Source organism: Ambystoma mexicanum, chromosome 8 (assembly GCF_040938575.1).
Source record: "Ambystoma mexicanum isolate Mex_15411 chromosome 8, UKY_AmexF1_1, whole genome shotgun sequence".
Lineage (NCBI taxonomy): Eukaryota > Metazoa > Chordata > Amphibia > Caudata > Ambystomatidae > Ambystoma > Ambystoma mexicanum.
This window is the reverse complement of record NC_090929.1, coordinates 1,108,450,829-1,108,471,512: the sequence shown is the minus strand read 5'-3', so window position 1 is coordinate 1,108,471,512 and position 20,684 is coordinate 1,108,450,829. Positions and strand designations below refer to the sequence as shown.

The 20,684-nt window shown below is 42.7% G+C and overlaps 1 protein-coding gene across 1 annotated transcript in view; it reads right to left on the bottom strand.

Annotated features, from left to right (window-relative positions):
• Positions 1 to 4,889: 4,889 nt before the first annotated feature.
• The window catches only part of LOC138473213 (protein-arginine deiminase type-3-like), a 211,800-nt gene continuing 196,005 nt past the window's right edge, over positions 4,890 to 20,684 (bottom strand). Inside the window, exons 12-16 of the mRNA XM_069611781.1 lie at positions 17,148 to 17,292; positions 14,544 to 14,637; positions 12,732 to 12,808; positions 12,486 to 12,614; positions 4,890 to 5,123 (exon numbers count right to left, since the gene is read on the bottom strand). Of these exons, the coding sequence (XP_069467882.1) occupies positions 4,890 to 5,123; positions 12,486 to 12,614; positions 12,732 to 12,808; positions 14,544 to 14,637; positions 17,148 to 17,292 (679 nt within the window). The remainder of the gene's footprint in view (positions 5,124 to 12,485; positions 12,615 to 12,731; positions 12,809 to 14,543; positions 14,638 to 17,147; positions 17,293 to 20,684) is intronic.

Here is a 20,684-nt window from a genome sequence, read left to right as displayed (position 1 = left end):
TTTCAAAATGAGCAAAACTTGCCCTGAGGAGACCACTTAAGTTTGCACTTACATGCAAACAGGTCCCCTCTGGCGAATTTCTTTGTCATTTGCACTGTGGAGTGCAAAAGAGAAGTGTAAAGTGATGGTGGAAAGGTCTTTACATCTCCTTTGCACTCCATTGTGCAAAACGAGTAAACCCTCCCTACCATTTAAGTATGGCCGACAGTGTCAACAATGAATTCCTATGGAATCTGCCTCCTTTTTGCTGGTGCAAAAAGCAGACGGATTCTATAGGAATTCATTGGTAGAACCTATTTGTTTTTGAAGGCGGATGGTAAACGAGAGGCAGAAATGTAACTTCTGTTCCAACCCCACCATCCACCTTCAAAAACATCAAAAATGGCCCAAAGCATGGGTGAAGGCATTAGGACAGGCGTAGCACCTATAAGCCTGTCTTTTGCGCCTTCATTTAGACTTCAGGACTTTGAAAATTAACGCTTTAGTGATTTTAGACGAGAGTGTGAAGGCTCTGCATGTGCATATTTTTGACAATGCACTTGTGGGTTTGTTTTCCCATAGTGCAAGGATCTTGCCACACCGGCTCGACTTACAATGTGGAGTTAAGAATTCTTCTGAGCAGTGCCATTGTACACTTGCGGATTACATTGTTTGGATGCTGATAACTAATGCGACCTTGTAAGGGTGCAGAAATAGACGCGGGACACATAGACAGGTTGTATGTTTGTGTTGGCATAATCTTTTATAAAAAGTTAAGAAAAACCTTCTCTGTCCCCATATCTAAGAAGGGTTTCCCGGCCTCAACTAAAACTAAGGATGCCGTCAGAATGTCTGTCAAAAGAAATAGAACCCACTGTCTTGTGGCCTCAACCTATTTCCATCCTTTACACTTCCAAAGAAATCTATATAACTAACTCCACCCTGAATCCAGAAAGGTGGTTTATTACTTCTGGATGTTTTTATGCAGTTTGTGACTGTTGGGGGACTATCGCTCTTTCCCTGGCTGTCCCAGGCCTTTTGATATAGTTCCACACAGATGGAGGGGGAGCTCTACCTTCCCCAGGCCTTCTCAGGCAACTCTTTACAGTTCCACAGAGATGGGGGAACATATCTCCCCCCGCCAAGCCTTTCTTAGGCTCTTTCAATATTCCCAGAAGTGTCGTCCAAGGTTTGGCCCGAGGATATATTTCTCTTCACTGGTTTTCTCTTGACTTTTGCCAAAGGAAATCTCTCTCCCCTTGGTTTTTGCTTCCAGTTATGTGGCCCGTGGTTTTGCCAAAAGCTCTATTTCTCTTCCCCTGGTCTTCTCTTGACCTTTGGCAAAGGATATCTTTCTCCTCTTCTCTCCCAGTGATGTGGGTCCCAAGCCCTTTTCTCAGGCTTATAATAGTTCCCACTTAGGCTATGTGTAGAAAGACAGTGTGGGGATGTGTTTTCAGGGTTAGAGGGACAGCTGTTATACAGCATTCTCCCTTGATTGTAAGCCCTTCCTCCATGGGTTCTTCCCTCTGAGTAACACCCCCAGGGGAACTATCGGGTAGCAGCCTCACCTTCCTGGCCGCATGGGAAGATTTCTCCTCCAGGGAAGAAGTTACGACATCAAGGGATTTGTCACATTTGCCAGTGTGGGTCTTGTTGGGCCCTGGAAGTTAAGGATTTCATCACTGGGAAGGAATGCATAGACATTGAAAGGAAGTTGATATTTAGGAGCAGCTTTGGATTTTGGTTGGCTAGCAGCCACCACTCAATTGGATCTGTTTCACCTCCTGCTTGAGGATCTATGCCTTTTATTCCCAAATTCATGCTCAAAGAAAATTTCCAATCAAATTTGACTGGTTTAAAAAGAAAACGCTTTTATTCACAGTTATAATGCAGATGGACAAAACACTGACATGAGTGTTTTTAGTGTGTAAAATTCCACCATCCAGCTCTTACCCACGCAAAAGATACCAGTCAATATGATGACTGCCCACACCCTGTACATCGTTCCGGTGCTCTCGCGCTTGGTCTGCGTTTTAAACAACAAAATAAAAAATGGGACATGCCTGGATTTAAAATGTTGGTCATTTGTTCCTGCAGTATTAACACTTAGAACCCCTTGTCTTTGCTTTTAGGGTTTTGTGGTCCCCCTTGACCTCCTTAACATTACACTTTACCACCCTACCACCCTTCAACATGTAAACTTAATATTGTTTACTCCATGTTTCTTCTGCAATTTCGACTTTGTTACCAAAATTCATTTTCCAAATTGATGGAAGTTTTACCCCTTTTAGGTTAGTTTTGCAATGTCTATCTTTAAGCCCAGGTTTAATAAAAACCCTAGAAAGAGTCGATATTCTCTCTCTTAAACGTATCTTAAATCCTTTTACCAATGCTTTTAATCACCTCTTTTTTGTTAAGTAGCTCCCAGGGGGCTTGCTGCTTCATCCAACACAATCACTTCTCGCCCAACCCTGAGACTTTCCAATGTTTAATCAGTTGACCAATATGGGTAATGATAATAATTGTATGGAGATTTGGTTCTTTTGTTTATGTTTAGTTTAACGATTTATAATAGAGCAAGTATGCAGTTCTACACAAACAACACAGCCAATGTTTGCTAGGGGTTGGGTATTGAGAAAACCACAGCATTCCTGATTGAGAGGGGAGTTAGACAGGGCCGTGTCTTAGTGCAACTCCTGTTTAACGTCTTAATCTATGACAGTGCTGTGACAATTACCAAGTGGGCCGCAGCCGCATCATCCCTGCATGGGTTCCCTACGGAGGATCCTGCTTTTCACAGATGGGTCCATCTTAGTGTCCAGGATGGTAAAGGGACTTAGGAAGCAGCTAATGTCTTTTTTCAACATATGCCACTAAAAAATGCCTTGAAATTCACTGTACCGAAAGCAAAACTATTTTATGTTGTGAGAATAAAAAGAAGACAAAAGTCTTAAATCTACAAATTACCTGTTTATCTATCGAATACGTTTTGTTTTATGACTATCAGGGCCGTGGGTTTAATAAGAGTAGCAAGTGGAGGGATCAAATTGCTAAGCCAAGCTCCTTCTTACCGAAAAATGCTGGGGCAGTACTTAAATATACTTGTGAACATGGGGCATGGTTGGTTAAACCAGCACTGACCATCCTCAAGGCGAGAGCCAGGCTGGCCCGCATTTATGGCTCACAAATCTTGGGTTACACTGGTTCTGAATGTGTCTCAAGGAGTGGAAACAAATTCCTAAAACAGCTATTAGCTCTTCCCTTGTCCACACCAAGCATTCCAATCCAGTGTGAACTTGGTTGCCTGCCCATTGAGCCACTAATTGCAGCCAAGACAGTCTTGCACTGGCCAAAAAGACACGCCTCCTCATCAGTGTGAAATACTGTGCTACTTGATGTGCATAAGCAGAGCGGTTTAATGCATGTTCCCTGGTTTGGCAATGTGAAGAGAGCTCTGTATGACATCAGTGAATCCATATTTTGGGACAATCACAATCCCATTAACACGAGTTCCAGGCGTTTGGTGAAAGAACAATTCCTACTCTGATTTCAGGAATGATACCACTGTGTAACATCACTTTGCTTTCTTATTACCTGTCAATCACAATCTTTGTGTTATGAACAGTATCTAGACTGTGTCTACTGTCCTGCTAATAGAAACCCCAGCTTAACGTTGTGACTAGGAATTCGGCCAGTAGGTCACTTAATAAAAAAATTGTACTCTGACCATTCAGACTTATGCCCTGCTGTGAAATATGTTCACAATCGCTCCCACATTTCCTTTATTTGAGCCCAGTGAATAATGATATAAGCAGAAAAATGGTATGCCCATGTTTGCCGGCAAACAACATACCCAATTTATCTTTGGAACGCCATCATTGACTACAGCTGATTATATTCACCCTGTAGCAACCCACCTCTTTTATGCCTGGTATAGAAGGGCCAAATATATTAAATGAACTTTGTCCCAATATGTGGATTGTATATAGTATCATGAACTAAGATGTATCATTATGTGTATTTATTGTGCACATGCATAGCTATAATCATGTGATTTGTTTGATATTTGTACTTTGATGACAGTAGTCGAAATAAAGTTTAATGATGATGATAATAGAGTTTCTTAGAGACATTCAGGAGGTTTTGCTCTGCTTTCATTAAATTCTGAGCAGTGTTTTCATGCTTCGAAGTTTCGCCTGCTTCACAGTGTTTGGCTATTCCGGTCATTGTCCATGGCTCTTTGGCTACTTTCTTGATAGCCATTGCATTCTGATGCTACTGTCTGTGATGTCTTCATTGTCAGTGGTTCGATGATTCGAGTAGTTCTAGTGAGTGTGTGCCATTGCAAGAATGTGTGCTTTGTGAGGGTGTGCACTTGTGTCAGGAGTTCTCCTGCTTACAGAATGAGAAGATCTTCATACTTTTGCAAATGCATTTAGAACAATATTTGCGCTGCTAGCTCGCGTTGCAATCAGTAACAAGGCGTCTGACCTTCCAAGTAAACCTCACATTCCTTCGAAATAAATATTTATTGTTGTAAAAAGAGTGTTCAAGTACAATGGGTCTGGTCCAGGGCTCTCCAGTAAATCGGATACAGTCACCTTCAATGCTGAAAGCCCCCCGAAAAGCTTTGCCCATCCGTTCTGACTTAATCAAACACAACCTCTGTGGCATGATTACATTCAGTTAAAGAACATATGCCCATCCTTTCAATGTGCTCCTTTCTCCTGAGGTAGCAGCTGGCAGTCAGAATCCAGACCTGCAAGACCAGGCCCTAAGCACCTACAAGAAATAATTTCAATCTAACAATTTAGATGTGTCATATGACATTTCTTAGGGCTCTTCATGGGGGATGGCGCTTATGGAAAACGTCATCTCCGTTTCCCAGCTGCCTTCCAGGCCTTCATTTACAAGTTCATGTTCCACCATTTAAGGCTAAATGGCTTGCGTCTGACGTTGGTCCCACAGTGCACCTCTCCATGGTTCAAATGATAGGTGTAGAAGTCATCGATAAAGTTACACTTCAGCCCCAGGGGCTCAAGCAGCGAGCACACCTCGTCTTCCAGGCAGCATTTCCCGTCGATGATTGGACCAAAGGGCTTTGGGATGCCCAGGTGTTTCCCCAGGACCAGCATATTCACCTATGCAAAGAGAGGGGAGAAGGAAAGACAACGCTGTTTATACACTGGAGTCCTTCAGCTGGAAGACTGTGGCTGGATCGAAGGAGCTCCACCAAGTGACATGTCACAGATTGTACTTGAGGAGACTAGAAGGCATGCCCCCCACATCAATGTGTCCCTGGACATACTAATTGACAACTTTATGGATCTTTTGAAAGAATCTGCAGTCTCAAGGAAGGGGTCAAGGGGTCATTTATTTTTTAGAAACAATCTGTACCTCTAATTCAGGGTTGGCCAACTCTGGGCCTCGAGGGCCGGAATCCTGATGGTTTGTCAGGATATCTCTCATTAATATTCATTTAGAATCATTGTATGCAAGTTTATCTCATGAATAGTCTAATTGCTGAAACATAAAATGCAAGACAATTGTAGCAGGACATAGAAAATACTTGAAGCTCAGAGGTCAATTCAATTCTCAGTTCAACAGCACAATGCTGCACATCACTTGAAATAAATGAGAATCGTGCTCCTGAACCTATAATTTTACAGCAAGATAAAAACATTCTTTGAACTTCTGTCTAGTTTTGAGAAAAGCCAACTCCATGGTACATGAAGTCAGTCAACCAGAGACTACAAGTGAGGCCTTTATAGGCAATCACCCTTATTTTCGGATATGGGAATGCAGGGAAAATTACATCACACAAATTAACAGATTTCCTTCCCCATCTGCATGTTCTCCATGATGTAGACATGTAGTATGTCCGCATGCCAACAGCTATACCCTGGGCAGGTGGACACACTACGTGAATCCACATTGATTCAGCTGTCAGTGGAATGCAAGGCAATGTTTGTCTGGGAAACCTTGCACAACCCCAGACCTGGTGCAATCCATTATCAGGATCGTTTTTGATGCCTTATTGAGCTGAATGAGGTTGTCTGTGGATTGTGGGTTGGGACAGCGCTAAGGGGAGCAAGTGAAATTACATCTGTGTCACAGTTTCTCACTCCCATGCGCAATGATTGGTATTGTGCCTATTGTATTGAATATGGCGATGGCCACATATATGTGCAGTGTCTCCCATTCGGGATCCATTAACTTGTAAAGAAGGACGCAGATACTATTGTTGCCAAAGATTTATTATCAGACTCAGTGAGGTAGAGGAGCACTCGGTCCCTTTCAGGACCTTGCTTCCTAGCCAATCACCTCTCATGAAATGCGCAGGCCCTCACACTCTCAATGGGACATCATAGGCCAACATTCTACTTTCTATATCTAAAATTCTAATTTGTAGGCAGCAGACGACATAGCTACAGATTGGGCATTAAACAAGTACCAGATACCTTCCTACTTGGCAGTACCTGGTTACACAGAGGACTGAGCCACCAACATAATTACCACACATTTCCCACCTACACAACAGGTAACCTCTTTCACTCGATCAAAGGGACACCCGGGCAACCTGGTTTGCTTTCACCACCTGACCACGTTTAGTATTCATGGTGTGCTTTCCCTCTCTGAACACCTTCACAGGGATCACATTACAACAGCAGGCCCTTGGGAACATGTCACTGCGTTCTGGTGTGCATGTAGCGACCTATTTTCAATTCCATTTTCCAGTGTCCTTATCGCCTCTGCGACATGCGATTGAATATTTATTTATTCATTTGTATGGCGCCTACACATCAAAAAGTGTTTCCAAGTGCCACAAGACAACGGTGTGAGGTGTGGGGTGGGAACATAGGAGAAAATAACAGTAACAGTCCTACTAGGCCTTCTGACTTTCAGATCATGCAAGTGCAGTAACAGGAAGTGCAGGGAGAGGGGAATAGGGGGAAGTGCAGTGGAGATGGGCCCAGAAGGGCAAGTGCTTGTGGAAAAAAGGAATGGGGGTCAAATAGAATGAGAGAGGGGGGGGTGGACCAGACTCAGTAGGCTATACAGGGAAGGGTGCCTGAGGGCAAGTGCTGCTAGGGGGTGAGGGAGAAGACTGGTCAAAGGAGGGCCTGGCCCCAGTAAGGCTCATGAGGGATACAGGCCACCAGACATAGAGACAGGTGAAAACTAGCAGGGGAGGGGGAGAGGGAAGGAGGTGGAGAAAAGGAAGGTCTTAAGAAGCTTCGGAACTTAAGGAGATCCGGCTCAAGATGGAGAGGGGCAGGGAGACTGTTCCAGAGGGAGGCTCCTGCCGAAGAAAGTGATCTACCCTCCACACTCTGCTTGGAGAAATGTCTGACCTGCAGAGACTTAGAGCTAGAAGATCGAAGGACTGTAGCAGGAAGGTATTTAGAGAGAGAGAGTTGGATGTAGTGCAGTCCCAGGCCCCAGAAAGGCTTGTGGATCATGCAGAGGGTCTTGAATTTGATCCTTCCAACCACAGGGAGCCAGTGGGGAAATGTTAGGGTTGGAGACATGCGGTCCCTGGGCTTGAGGCCAAGGATAAGTCTCACAGTCCTATTCTGGATTAGTTGAAGAGGGCGGAGGCAGTAAAGAGGCAGATTAAGGAAGAGGCTGTTACAGTAGTCCAGCCTGCACAGAACCAGAGCTCTGGATACATTGGGTTTCTGGGGGAAGGTGAGGAAAGGGAGAATGCCTCTGAGGAGGTGGAGATTTCTTGACAGGGTCAGCGTTATGAGGTGAGAAGGAGAGCGAGGAGTTGAACATGACACCCAGGTTTCTTGCCCCACACGACGGCGAGGGGAGGGGGCCCGGGCAGGGTGGCCATAGAGTAAGAGGGAAGGAGGAGGCAGAAGTCCCAATGAGAAATATCTCAGTCTTACTGACATTAAAGCAGCGATATTTAGCAGCACACCATGCCTGACGAGCAGTCAGACAGTCGGGAATGAGAGAGGAGGAAGAGGAGGGAAGCTTAAAGGAGAGCTGCAGTCATCACCTACCTGACGCATCCCACTTCTACCTAGCCAGGCAAGACACACTCTGGTGTTTGCTTTGCTCCCTCTCAACAACCCAAAAGGTGTTGCACCCATGGCTCCAAGGTGATCGAATTTGAGAGTTTTCTTCTCTGTAATTACTGCTTCATTGAAGTCCTCACTGTACGTCCTTGCCAGTTAAATGTCCTCAATGCTCATCCTATTCACCCTCTCTACACCCACAGCTTTTGCATTAATTGAATTGTTTTCTATGAATTGCTTGCATCACAGCATTATTAAATTGAATGGATGCATGGGACCTTTGTTTGCTTGTTGATCTTTGGTTGATCCCCGTGGGTCCCTGGCCCCTTGCAAACACAATTGGGTAGACCTTGTGTGTGCGTTTTCATAGTATAGCTGTCCAGCAGCTATCCATGCTAGTGAGGCTGTCAAACATACGAAAAAACGTCAATTTGAAGCCTATATTGCAGCTAAAAGAAAGAGGTTCACACCTTTTGTATGGACATGAGCTACAGCTTAGTGAAACTTTCCCACACAGCTTTGGGACAACTTTACTGACAGCCTTCACGCATGCAGAACCACAGCTAGCCCTACAGCTTTTCTGACAGCCTTTAATGCATCAGACCAACAGGCCTGATCTGTAAAGGAGATGTACCATAACATGTGTATTTCATAGAGCCCACATTCACCCCATGCGGCATCGTTGTGTTAATAACAAATGTTTATATTTACGCATCTCAATGGTGCTCAATTTTTTTTATCAACCTCTGAATGATGAGGGTTTTGGTGGACCTGTCAGGATGCAATCGTGTGACCATGAGGTCATACGCAAACCTCTGTAGTGGATGCATTAGTTTACTGAGCCACAGACCCCATCCAACATACAGCAAAGGCATGTTCAATTCTGCCAGATCTCAAATCTGTCAATATCAGCCTCAATTCCAGCACTGGCCACGTGGCATGAACCTGCAGTGATGCTGAAGGTGGCTGAGAGACTGTACACTGACACAGTGGGTGTCGACTAGGGCTCTGAGATACGTCACAGAGAGAATTGAGGGGCGATGCAGTAGTAGTTTCATCTTATGGCTTGATAAATATCCGTATATAATAACGAAAATAAAAAACCGAATGGTAGATATGTTCGAATTTTGGCTGCATGAAAATGACGTATGGCTGAACAGTTCTAAAACATCTACCATTTGGTGCAATTACAGTGTACAAGGGGAGCAGGTGTTGCGGGGGTGTCCCCCGCACCTTGCTCACTGTAATCGCATGGGGGGGGGGGTGGCAGAGGTGTCCCTGTAACCCACATAATAAAGTTTTTTTTTTTTTTTTTTTTTTTTAAAGAAAAAGGACCCTGCGGCACCGGTTACCATGCACGTAAGTGAAGGGAACCGGCGTCACAGAGGGATGGCGGAGGCGGCGGCACACAGTTAAGTGTGCTGCCCGAAGGTAAGTAAGGGGGCGGGGGGAGCAGGTTGTCGGAAATGTCCGTGGGAGAGAAAACCAAAAGTTATTTTCGTTCAAATAACTTCCATTTTTTTCTCCTTTGGACATTTTGTGTTCGGTCAATTCATGGACATCCTTTTAAAAACACCCTGGCTTTCAATTTCTTATGGGGTACATTGAATTGAATAGAGCAGAATGAAAAGATGAATAAACCTGTAATTTACACCATAATACCAGCTTAAAAAGAACAGGAACTTGAAAAATAAAAACAATCTGTCATAATTTAGTAAGGCTTCTAGCTAGCTTTGCCCTGAACATGGGTAGCTGTCTCGGACTTGGCCCACCTCGCCAATAAGGGCTGGGAAGAGAAAGAGTAGGATGCTGAGTAATTAAGGGTACCAGTAAGTAATCTGGGCATTAGTGCAGTCCGAGCTTCCCTGACATATCTGAAGGAACATCTCATTAATTTTACCCCAGCCATTGCAGACCAGAGGCACACACCAAGTAGTCACGCCAGGGCTATAGGCATTATGTATCTATGAACATGTAAATGCGTTTGTAAACCCTTGCAACTCGTGTCATGCCAATAAGGTTTTGTTGTATTATGTATTGTCCGTGTCCTGCTCTCACGACCTAAAGGTGTTTCCAGAGTTTAGTTGGAAAGATTGACACATTAAGCTGATCCGCTGCTTTGATCTGTGCCTTTGCTTTCGATCGTTATAGTGAGAGGTGACGTCAGAGAATTTCCCATATATACATTTTGTTCCTGGCTGTGCAAAGAGGAAGTACTACGATAAACGGGACTGTAAGGAATGCTGGATTACCTTTATCTCTGTCCCCACTCAAGCCCTCTGCCTCTTACCTTCACCGCAGGTGCCAGAGGTAGCTCTCTGAGCTTTGTGTCCCTGATTCATACCTTCTGTAAGGGACCAGTGTTTATCAGTTTAGAGCATGTGGGATCCAACCAGCTTGTGAAGGGTGTCAGACAAATGGAGTGTAGGTGTAGGTGATGGAAATACAAACGCTGCTATGGGGGGGGGGTGGGGGGGAATGGAACTGGCTGTGCATGCAGTTCCTCTGTCTTTGAGTCCAGCGGATGGAGCCCTGCCCAGGGCTGCTTTCAGCCCACCCATATTCAACTGCACCCTCTCTCTATGCCTGAGACAGAAATGATCCTCTGCTCCTGAGACCAATGGCCTCCATTTCTGGCCAATGCTCCTGTGACATGCTCCTTCTGGACATGTGTCCTGATCTCCTCCAGAGCTGCAGAGCTCACTAACTGCTATATAAATCCCCTCTTCTCTAATCTAGGAAGCAATGCCCTCTTCTGTGGCACTCACTTCCCCGTCCTCCTGTCTACCCTATACTGCTGGCTGCAGTGCTAGTCTCCCTCTTTTCTCTTTGCCTGCCTTCTCTGTTTATTCTGCCTCTGCCTTGAGTGTCTCCTTGTATAAAGACAGAAATCCTTATCACAGCCCAAAAAGTGTTGGCTTTGTAAATGCTTGTTTGGATTATACATGTAGATTTTGGTGGAGCAACCGCTATAACTACTGAATGCTTCACTAACTTCATTAGTAACACTTCTGTGAAAGGGCCCTCCAGCCGATTCTGCTGATCCTCGAGACAGGGGCAACCTGGGGCTCTATACATATGTTGGCCTGAATCTTTCATCAGGCCTAACCCGTGTAGTCAACAGCTAAGGACATGGGGCTCATAGGGAAAACATGTGGGGGAGCTGCAGGTTGGCTACCCCTCTTCGAAGCTTAAACTTTGCCTTTTTTGTTGTGAAGGTACTTGGCAGTAATTGTTCAATTGTAGCAGTTTCTTAAGCAAATAATTGTTTTGAGGACTATCATTAGGGATTGAGGTAACAACAGGACTAGAAACAACATGAATGGATATTTACAAGAGTGCTTGGTAACTTCAAGGGATTGAGGACTTCCAGTGGTCCTAATACTATTAGATCTATCAGTGGAATATGGCACGGTACACCACGGAATATTGGTCAATCGATCAGAAACTCAAATAGACATATTAATGATGGCACGGGATAGAGCCAAATCTTTTCTGATGGAAATAGAGGTAAAATGTAAGTTCATTAGAGTTTAACTCAGTAAGACTAAACATAACCTGTGGGGTACCACAGGGTGTAATCCTGCCAACTCTCTCATTTGAGGCCTACATTATCCTCCCCAATCCTCTGCAAAACATGCCAAGGACCATGATTGCAGTGTTCAGCATATGGCAATGGTCTGTAGATCTTACTGAACCCTCACGAGAAATCTAACGATAAGTTGCACTTACCAATTGCCCCCACCAGGGTCAGGTATGTGTGGCAGATGCTTGGTTGTACTTCAATAACAACAATGCTTTGCTTCCATGCACTGAAAAAGTATTAATGTTTCCTGACTTGGTAGTGGCCCTTTTACCAACAGGTAACGTCTGAATGTTCAACGGTCTTGTGACTTCTGCCCATGGTCTCAATTTGCCATGGTGAACCCTGCACTTTGCAGGGCTCTGTAGACGAAGCAGAAAAGAGAAGTACCAACTGAAATCCCATATCAAGGAAGAACGAGCAATGAAAGTCCCGCCTCCCAATGCACTTGAAAGCCGATAAAGAGTGATACCAGCCCTAACCTCAGAAAAGATGCAAGGTTTCCCAGGTTGGTGGGAGGACTTATGTAGGCTGCTGTGTTGGCGTTGACGTATTCATGAACGGGTGCCTGTAAGCCTGCATGGACGATGAGACGGTAGAAGGCAATGTGATGGGAGTGCAGAGAAGAGAACATTGCATTGGAAATTAACTTGGAATGCTCTGTGCTGGGTATGCTGTGTGCCACTGAAGTGAAAAGGGTAAAAGGACTGGCCTCTTCTCGAGCTAGAGGGTTGCCCCGTGCCCTTATCAGATCATGTCTATGACTTAGAGTTTAGTTGCTTTCCTTCTTTGCGACCTCCAGCTTTTCCTGGAGTTGTGTTTGTCAAGTGGGAAGGAGACAAAACTCAGTCCAAGATGTTGCAAATTCCACACCCTGAATACTTCCTTACCATGTCTGGGAAAAAGGTGCCAGCCAAGCCATCGGTTTCTAGCTTGAACAAGGCTGGTATGTCGATGATGTCTTCCTCGCTTAGTCCCAGCTCCTTCTTCAGGAGGTCTCTGTTCCAGTCAATGCAACCCTGGGGAGCGCACAGGCATATGAGAGTCGTGGTTCGTATATGGGAAACATTTGCAATGGCCAATAGTCTAGGCGAGCATTGCCACAACAGCAGCAGCGTAATCATATTGTTTGTTACCTGTATATAAGTATTCTCCTTCTTTAAGGTTTTGTCGGACAAGATTTGGTTTATGCTCAAAGTCTTCACTTTCAGCCCTGTCATAGAAAGGAACAGAGTACATATGAGCTATGGTCTCTCCTTCTTAATGGCATTGCGTGTAAATATTAGCAAATAAGAGAGCACTAAGGTGAAGATTTTGAATTTTGAGTGGCAGGTCACCAAGGATTATATTTTGACAGCACTAAAGAAGTTCATCAAAACATATCCCTGTAAGGTTATCCTGCACACCGCGAAATCTGTGTCAAATGCCGTGTAGTAGCACAGAGTCTAGACCTGTTTGTCCAATGATGTGTAAGTGCCCAGCTCATCTGTGTCACATGGTGCAATATAGGACTATCGTTCAAGGGACTATGTCAAACTCTTCATTTGTGTTGTAGGGTCTCTGTGTCAAATGCTGTGTAACAGCACAGAGTCTAGACCTGTTTGTCCAATGATGTGTAAGTACCCAGCTCAGTTGTGTCACATGGTGCAATGTAGGGCTATCGGTCAAGGGACTATGTCAGACTCTTCATTTGTGTGTAGGGTCTCAAGTGGATGTGCTAAACTGTATCATACTATGCATAGGCCCATGGAACTTTATCAGACTGTCTAATGCTGTTCAGGGACACAGAGGGCAGTGCCACTGAAGGGATTGTAATTTTGTGTAAGGGCCACAGGTGATGTCATATGCTGTCTAAAATGGTTTAAGGATTCTGGTGGTATTACCCCCTTACTTTTCCCAGAAGACCTTGTCTGCACTTACCTCGTCTACATTCACTTTGCCAGATATTTACATACATGCATTTACTTTTTCATGCCTTTGCTTCGCCTGCATCTTGTGAAGATGTCTATGGATGTTTGGGTTAGGGTTAAGAGGTAGCAGGGGGTAGTAAATGAGGTAGAAAAGAAGGGGACAGTGGGGGTCTCCCTCTGTAATGATGAAGTAAAAGAAAGCAGTACTAAAGGTATGGGGAACTAAAAGTGTCAAAGTGAACGTATGGTGAAGTGAATGCAGGCAGAGTAAAGATATACATTCAGTTTGTGTCAGACTGTATGATGTTGTGTTGAGACCAGACAACTCCATCTAACCTTTATATGTTGCATTTGGGCCCAAGGGCTGCAACTGGCTGTCAGATGGTGTGTTACTGTCCGATGGTTTGTGTCCCACATCCTTGCACAAAGGGAAGGTTGGAGCACATGGTAAAGTTGTCTAATGTTAAATTGGATCTGAAGAGACTTTGCCACATTCCTTATGACTGGAAAGGGTGTGAGGGACTGTCACACTGCCTACTTGTGCATCAAGGTGGAAGGTATGTTGAGTTGATCCATATCAGAGAAAGCATATACCAAACGTCTGAGACACGTCAAAGGCACATCGTTCATGCCTCCTCAATTTGTTCATAATTATTTTTTATTGTATTCTATATTCAGCCATCACAAAGTGAGCACTAGGTCATCTGTCTGTAAATCTAGCCCCGGCCACGGGCTCTTGTTAGACAGTCTGTCATGAGTACAGAAGGGCATTTAGTCATTAGCCGACTGTCCAGTGAACTACATAGAGGACATGTTTTGGATAGTCCAAACGTCCACCTACACTACTTTAAGCATCTATAAAAAAAACATGCATGCTTCTATCAGCAGTAGGTATAGGTTGGCTGGTGAATGTAGCATCTTAATCAGGTCCCAACATAAATTGATAGACAGAGATTGGAGAGGTGGAAGGTAGTGGAAAGGTTAAGTATAAGTTATGAGTGATGAGTTGTGCAACAACTACATCTACAACCATTTTACCCTGAAACATGATGGCGTCCCCATGGCCCTCCTTCTTCTTCTCCTGAAAGAGCTGGTAGCAGGCAGTGGTGCTGGCCAGGAGCAGCCGGAAACCCTGGACAACAACAGCAGGTTAGAGGTTACTTAAGTGGAGGAAACAGCTGTGGTCCCAAACTACAAACAAGCAGCCCTAGCAAACTCTGGATATGGTGATTGACATCCTGGGATACAATATTTTGAGGACATTGGGGTCCACCGAGGTAAACTGGGCCATGTGCTTAAAACTATTTTGCTACTGGGTTCTACCTTACCACCAGACCTAGAACAAGCAGAGCCTACACATGGGTGGCAACAAAGTGAATGGGAGAGAAGCATGCAGCACTATTTCAGAGCTGCTGAAGGTCTTCACCTTGAACCTTGGTGCTCTACTGGAGAGATGCCTGAGCCTTGTTCAGTAAGACTTTTTACTTGTGATAAGAGTTACATCAACCTGTGAGGCATCTATAAAGAGATTCCACAGACATATACCTGCAGAGGGTTTCATAAGTTTTATCTTCTGGTGAAGGAAATGCAAATTATGCTTTACATGCAGCGTTTTCAAATGGATTTCTCTGCAATCTGCCTGGTCTTTACCAGGTGCTACACCAATGAGTACTGCTTTAAAATGGCCTGGCACATTAAATGGAGGCATTGCTTTTAAGCCTCAATTTAACACACCTCCCATTATAAAATGAGGGTTCTATTATAAAACGCCTTCGGCAAACCGTAATTTGCAGGCAGCGTTTTATTTCTCACAAAGCGGGGAGTGTTGAAAATTGAATGCAGGGGACCAGCAACACGTAAGAGCAAGTGGTCCCCTGCGTGCAATTAGCATATACTGTAAAATGACCCTCAGGGGCTTTTAGCCAATACTTATTTGCTCACACACAGCCATTTAGTGGTATTGTTTGCGATGGACTGGTTTAATCAATTGAACATATGTATTTAGGATAGATGCACACACCTTTGAAATTGTTTAATGAAGACTATGTTAGAACATATTTAATGTTACATTTTAATCTGACTGAGTGAACATTTGGTTTGGTTTCTATGTATTATTGTGCTTCAGCAGAATTTGTTGTGATCCATATAAAAGGAAAAACATCATGAACATTATTTGTCTTGGAAGGCAGAAGATTAATTTCAAAATGATAGCAGTTATAATCCATTGAAGAATAGTATGCACAAACAATTGTGTGAAATGAATGAACCATTTGAATATTTCTTTTGTAATTAGGAATAAGCACCATACCCAGTATAACGATATATTTGTTACTTTATTTCATGTTTGAAACAACAGCTTACAGGCTACCATGCTTGACATTAAACATATTGGGGGCAGTCTTCTACTGCTTTTGACTATTTTCTTTCTTTTCATTCAATTTTTAGCAACAATACTGTTGATCTGGTGAAAAGGAGTAATACAAAGCTTTCAATTTCAGCACAAATTAAGGCATACTAAAATCAATGCGACAAAGATCTGATGATTGTGACCTGTGGGCAATTTGGTTGGCAAATAAAGTTCATCTTTTGTGGACATGGGGAATTGAATTGCATAAAAAAACTCTTTGAGGTAGAAACACGTTCTGCTGCCCATCAACCTTTGCAGTGTGTTTGTTAATTTTTCCTGTTAATTTCTCTGTGTACTTAAATTGTATTGTAATCTTATCTGTGTGTTCTACCAAACATTCTTTATATATAAAGCTGAATGTATGTTTGTCTGGCTATACAAATCCACACTGTTGAACCCACGTCTACCAAATTGTGCATGAATTCCTCTTTTGTCTGGGGCAAGATCCATGTTTGGATGCAAAAATCTTACATGCAAAAACATTTTTGTGTGTGTATGTTTGTCCAGCTATACAAATCCACACCGTTGAACCCACTGCTACCACATTTTGCATGGATACATCATTTGCCTGGGGAAAGATTATAGTCTGTTTGGATGCAACAAATGTATTCCGTAGACACTGATGCTTACCCCGATACACTACAGTAGATACTAGAAGGAGGCAACATTTGGAAAAGTGTCTGAAGCAAAGTTTTGATATGTTGGCTATTCTTTTAAAATGTATTACTACTGTGTACAGTTCAAAGGTTTTGATTAAAGCATTTGTAAAGGGAATACAAACACATTATTTTACATTTTTTTTTATCAGGGAAGGTACAGTTTAACTAGGTTCATTCACGAGAAGAGAGCACAATCAATCAATCTTTCTTGGGCATTTTCTCAAACGTGCTGAAGCCATCAAGTGACTGAAACATGCCACACAGAAAACAAACACAACTTGGAAAAGCTCCATCTGATGCAAAATGAAAATCAATATGAAGAGCTTCTGAAACACAACAACAAACAGCAGCATGACTTGCTGACCAGAGGACAAGAGCAACTTTCTCCAGGGCAAATGAGATGCCAGAGCAAACTGAAGCAAGACTTACTGGCATGAGGCCAAGAGCAACATCCTCCAGGGCACATGAGGCACAACTCGATCAGGAAATGGGCAACGCCGGGTATTCCAGCTAGTAAATTATATAATAATAAAATAAAATGTTCTTTAACAAAATATGTCCTAAGTTGATAATTACCTTGCGATCAGGCGCAGGTACAAAGGATAGGAATTCGTCCACATGGCCCACCTGCAGCCAATCAGACCAGAGCTCCAGGGCTTGCTGTACCTGTTGAGCTTCCAGGAAGTCACGCACTACCTTGGTCATCTGCAATCCACCATAACTGATAGAAACAGAGGCCACAATAAGGGAGAGAACATAGCCATGTGTAATTTGGGAAGATGGAAAAAAGACCAGATGATCAGCAGACAGAAAACTATTAATCAAAGGGAAAGAGACGAATATTGAGCAAATGGAGAGAGACAGAGATTAAAACCTTGGCAAAGGACAAAGATCAGACACATGGAAAAGAAGCAAATGGCAGACAAAAAAGCAGAAAAAGCTCAGACAGTGGAAGGAGGTACACCACATAAAAGGAAACACAGATAAGACGGAGCAAAAGAGAAATAGCACAGACAGGAAAGAGAGACAAATGTAATATGCAGGTAAAGAAACAAAGATCAGACACATGGGAAAGAGACACAGATCAGACGAAGAGAAGGAAAACAAATATCCAATTAAGGGAACAGAGACAAACATTAGACATGCGGAAAAGGAGATTTGAACCACGAACAAGGCAAGGACTTGGTGGAGGGAAAGGAGACGCACATTAAATATAGGCGACAAAAGATTACATTCAAGGAAATATGCATACATCAGACACAAGGGAATGATAAGGATTTGAAACAGCAAAGATAAACAATTCATAAGGAAAAAGAGAAAGTTCAAGTAAATTAGCAGGAGGAAAACATCAGATGAAGAGAAAGTTACAGAATTACCAGACGCTTACCAGACATAAATACAATATTGCAATAAGACACATGACGGATGGGTAGATATCAGATACAGGCAATGAGACAGAAATCAAACAGAAATATGCAAGTAATCGAAAAGGAGACAAATATAAACCAAATGCCAAGAAATGCAATGTTAGATACAGGGGAAGAAGCAACCACTGTCAGGCAAAATTCTAGACTTCAAGTGAAAAGAGGCAAAGACCAGAACAAAGTTAGAGAAACAAATTGTGGGCATGGTTCCGTGACACAAGGAAAAGATAAACAGCAAACATGTAAAAAGAGACACAATGGAAAAGGACACAAAGGATGACACAGTGTAAGAGAAAAAAGATAAGAATCAAAGAAAAATACATATATGAGACAAAGGGGAAAATTGATTAAGAAGAGGCATGGCAAAGAAGCAAAGCAAAGACACAAAGAAAGGAGACACATTTACTCAGGAAGAAATTAAGATCAGAAACAAATATAATGATCTGAGAAATTGACAAAGATCAGGAACAGAAAAGAGACAGCAGCCCAACAGCTGGAAATTGTCACAAATAAGACAATCACATCTGCTGTTCTCAGTTATTATCAAAATCTGTTTCTTCTATTTTTACACATTGTCCTATTTGTTTCACTATCGCTCCCCACTACCCTTTTTAGTCCCTCACTTTCTCTTTCTTTTACCCAGCTCTTTATTTTTTATTTGTGCTTTCTTTCTCTTTGCCCATATCTTTATTTACATGTTTATTTCTTTTTTTCTCTCTTTGTTTTTGCTTCTTATTTATTTCACTCCCATTGCAACTCTTTTTTTCCTCCTCTTTTGTGTTTGTTTTTCTCTTTTTTATGGCCCGTCAGTTCTCTCTCTCTATTTCCTCCTTTTATCTTTTTTTATCATTCTGACCCCTCAGTCTCATCCTCCTTCTCCCTTGATTGTCTGCCATTATATGTTCCACCTTTCTCCACCATCTCTTCTTCTTCCACCTTACTTTATTCCACTTCCCTTTTTGTCTCATTCCTTACCCTTTTCTTCCAACTTCCCCCTTCCTTCCCATCCTTAGGATCCTCACTCCAGCCTTGTCTACTTTTTGCTTCTTTCTCCCATTTTCTTTCCTTTCACTAATTCCTTCCTTTCCTGTGACCTAATTTTCCCTCCCGTTTTTTCTCAACCGTCCCATCTTGGCTTCCCCTAACCACTCTTTCATCCTTCTTTCTCTCTACCCCTTCCTGACTTTCTCCCCACTTGACCCTTTGCTCTCTTGCATATATACATGAATGACGTTGTCACTATATTTGTTGTGTTTTGTCCCTGGTTTATGCACATTTTCGTTCACACCTCCATAAACAGACTCATTACTTGCTCTGATCTTTGTGCTATTGTACAGGCACTCATCCAGGGAATGCCTTCACCATCTGTAAAAGTGTTTTTGTAAGTCATTTCTGATTGAAAATGACATTCCTGTTCTTCAAATAAACACTATTGTATTGCAATACAAAAAATACTATTGTGACATTTATGTTTTAAAATTGATGTTCGAAATAACACGAATGGTAGATACACATAATAGAGAGTGTGTGAATTTGACTCGCTCATAAATCTTACTTACTTATGCAAATTTGCAAACTCATTGCATTTAAAAAAAAGTACTGGTACATACATATTAGGAGAGGTTAACAACGGGCTATTCCCCATTTGAGCTATCAAGCCGGATGAATTCTTTGCGTTCTCTAATCTATACATACCTTATTCTTTTTAATGGGTATACCAGCATTAGTCAGGAAGATAAGGTGACCAAAGCCCAAAGTCCCGGAATACTGATTGATTGTGATCATTTGACCAGTTGCGCCACACCTCTCCAATATTCAATAAATACTGGTTCCAGTCACATTGACAAAATGTATAGACCCACAATTTCAGAAACATGATAGCTTTACTGGACAGCCAACACGTGTTTCGACCCTTGAACACGTCTTCCTCAGGGCACTTCCTCTATTTAATGACTCGTTGATTTTAAAAACCACACAAAATCATGGTTGATCTCCTGCTCTCAATGATAACTTAAAACTCAAGTACTTAGTTTCAATTTGTCTACCATTTGCACGGTCCATGATTATATAGTAATGGAACACTGTCATCTGTAACAAACGGGTTACTGGGCCTAAAACGCCTTACTTTCTGGATTCATTAGCTGGGATTGACCACATGAAAGTATCCACTACTATATATCCATAGGCAGTGCACATTATAGACAAATAGAACCTAAGTTTGCCCCATGACAGAATTGCTTGGAGCTGTCAAAAACATACTCGGGCCACTCTGATTATTCCTGGTAACTTTTGTTTGTGAAGTGCTGACTAGGGGCCAAAAATATAGTGAAGAGGATAAAGCACATCTCATTCTATTTTAAGTTAAAGGGAAATACTATGTTAGGATATCCCTATTATTTTGCCCTATGCATCTCACTACCTTTAAAGCACATGTTTTAAGTAGGCTGTATATTAATTTCTGAAAGATTGATGCAATTCCCTCTATGGTGGCCCAAGTTATTAGTCTCTCAAAATTGCCTTTTTATGCTTTAATCACGTTGTACGTTTATCAAGGAATGCAAAAATACATATAACCTCTCACTTTTGTGTTTGCGGACCAATCTCCAGGTATTCGAGCCACATTGCCGAATTTTGCTATTTTGTTTTATTGGAAATGGCATAGTCCAAACCTCTGTGGCATTCCCTTACC